Source organism: Corvus brachyrhynchos, unplaced genomic scaffold, assembly GCF_000691975.1.
Source record: "Corvus brachyrhynchos isolate BGI_N302 unplaced genomic scaffold, ASM69197v1 scaffold346, whole genome shotgun sequence".
NCBI classification, from domain to species: Eukaryota; Metazoa; Chordata; class Aves; order Passeriformes; family Corvidae; genus Corvus; species Corvus brachyrhynchos.
In genome coordinates, this window is record NW_008238644.1 from 186,356 (window position 1) to 187,226 (window position 871).

General features: G+C 52.9%; 1 protein-coding gene across 1 annotated transcript in view; it reads right to left on the bottom strand.

Moving 5' to 3' along the window:
• VMA21 (VMA21 vacuolar H+-ATPase homolog (S. cerevisiae)) overlaps window positions 1-403 on the bottom strand; it is a 6,809-nt gene extending 6,406 nt beyond the window's left edge. Inside the window, exon 1 of the mRNA XM_017737482.1 lies at window positions 398-403. Coding sequence (XP_017592971.1) covers window positions 398-403 — 6 coding nt within the window. The remainder of the gene's footprint in view (window positions 1-397) is intronic.
• Window positions 404-871: the final 468 nt, after the last annotated feature.

Genomic DNA, 871 nt, shown 5'->3' on the forward strand with positions numbered 1-871 from the left:
CTGGCGCGGCCTCGCGGCGGACGGGGAGTACTGCAGCGAGCCCGCCCGGCCGGCGGAGGGACGGGATGGAGGGAAGGGATGGAGGGACGCAGGGATAGAGGGGTGGAGGGACGCAGGGACAGAAGGGTGGAGGGACGCAGGGAGGGAGGAATGCAGGGAAGAAGGGATGGAGGGAAGAAAGGACAGAAGGATTGAGGGAAGGAGAAACGGAGAGACTGAGGGATGGAGAGACTGAAGGATGGAGGGACTGAGGAATGAAGGGACAGAGGGACGGAACAATGGAGGGCCAGAGAGATGGGGGGATAGAAGGCAGCCTGGGACCTGGACCACAGCAGCGGCTTCAGCTGGGCTTGAGCGAGGTCATCTCTACCGGGAAAACTACCCCGAGCAGACTCACTGCCATCTTGGAACAGCAGGGCAATTAGTGCTGCTTACAGGTGCTTTCCTCAGGGGATGGAGAGGGTTTGTGTACGGCAAAACTGCTGTCAAATGTCTTGGGTGAAGGCTGAGGCTTTCCAGGAAATGGCCGTGGTCTTGGAGCCAATAAAACCTATGGTATGGAGATATTTTGATGAACTCACCAGCACAAAACACTACAAATGAAATAACACAGGGCTAAGGGAGACTGCAAATTGTCTCTATGTTGTCTTGTTAGGAGGGAGGCTTGTTCACTTAAAGGTTTTCTGCTCTCCAGGCATTAAACTGAAATTCCTTCTCCAGCCAAAGAAAAAAAAATTCTGTTCAAAATCTGAAAGAAACAGTCCCCATCATAACTAATAGGTGCTGCAAATGAGAGTCCAAGGACTCCTGCAGAGTTCACACTCCTCCAGCCTGATGAGCACTAAGCATTTCCAAGGTTACACTCTGTTCA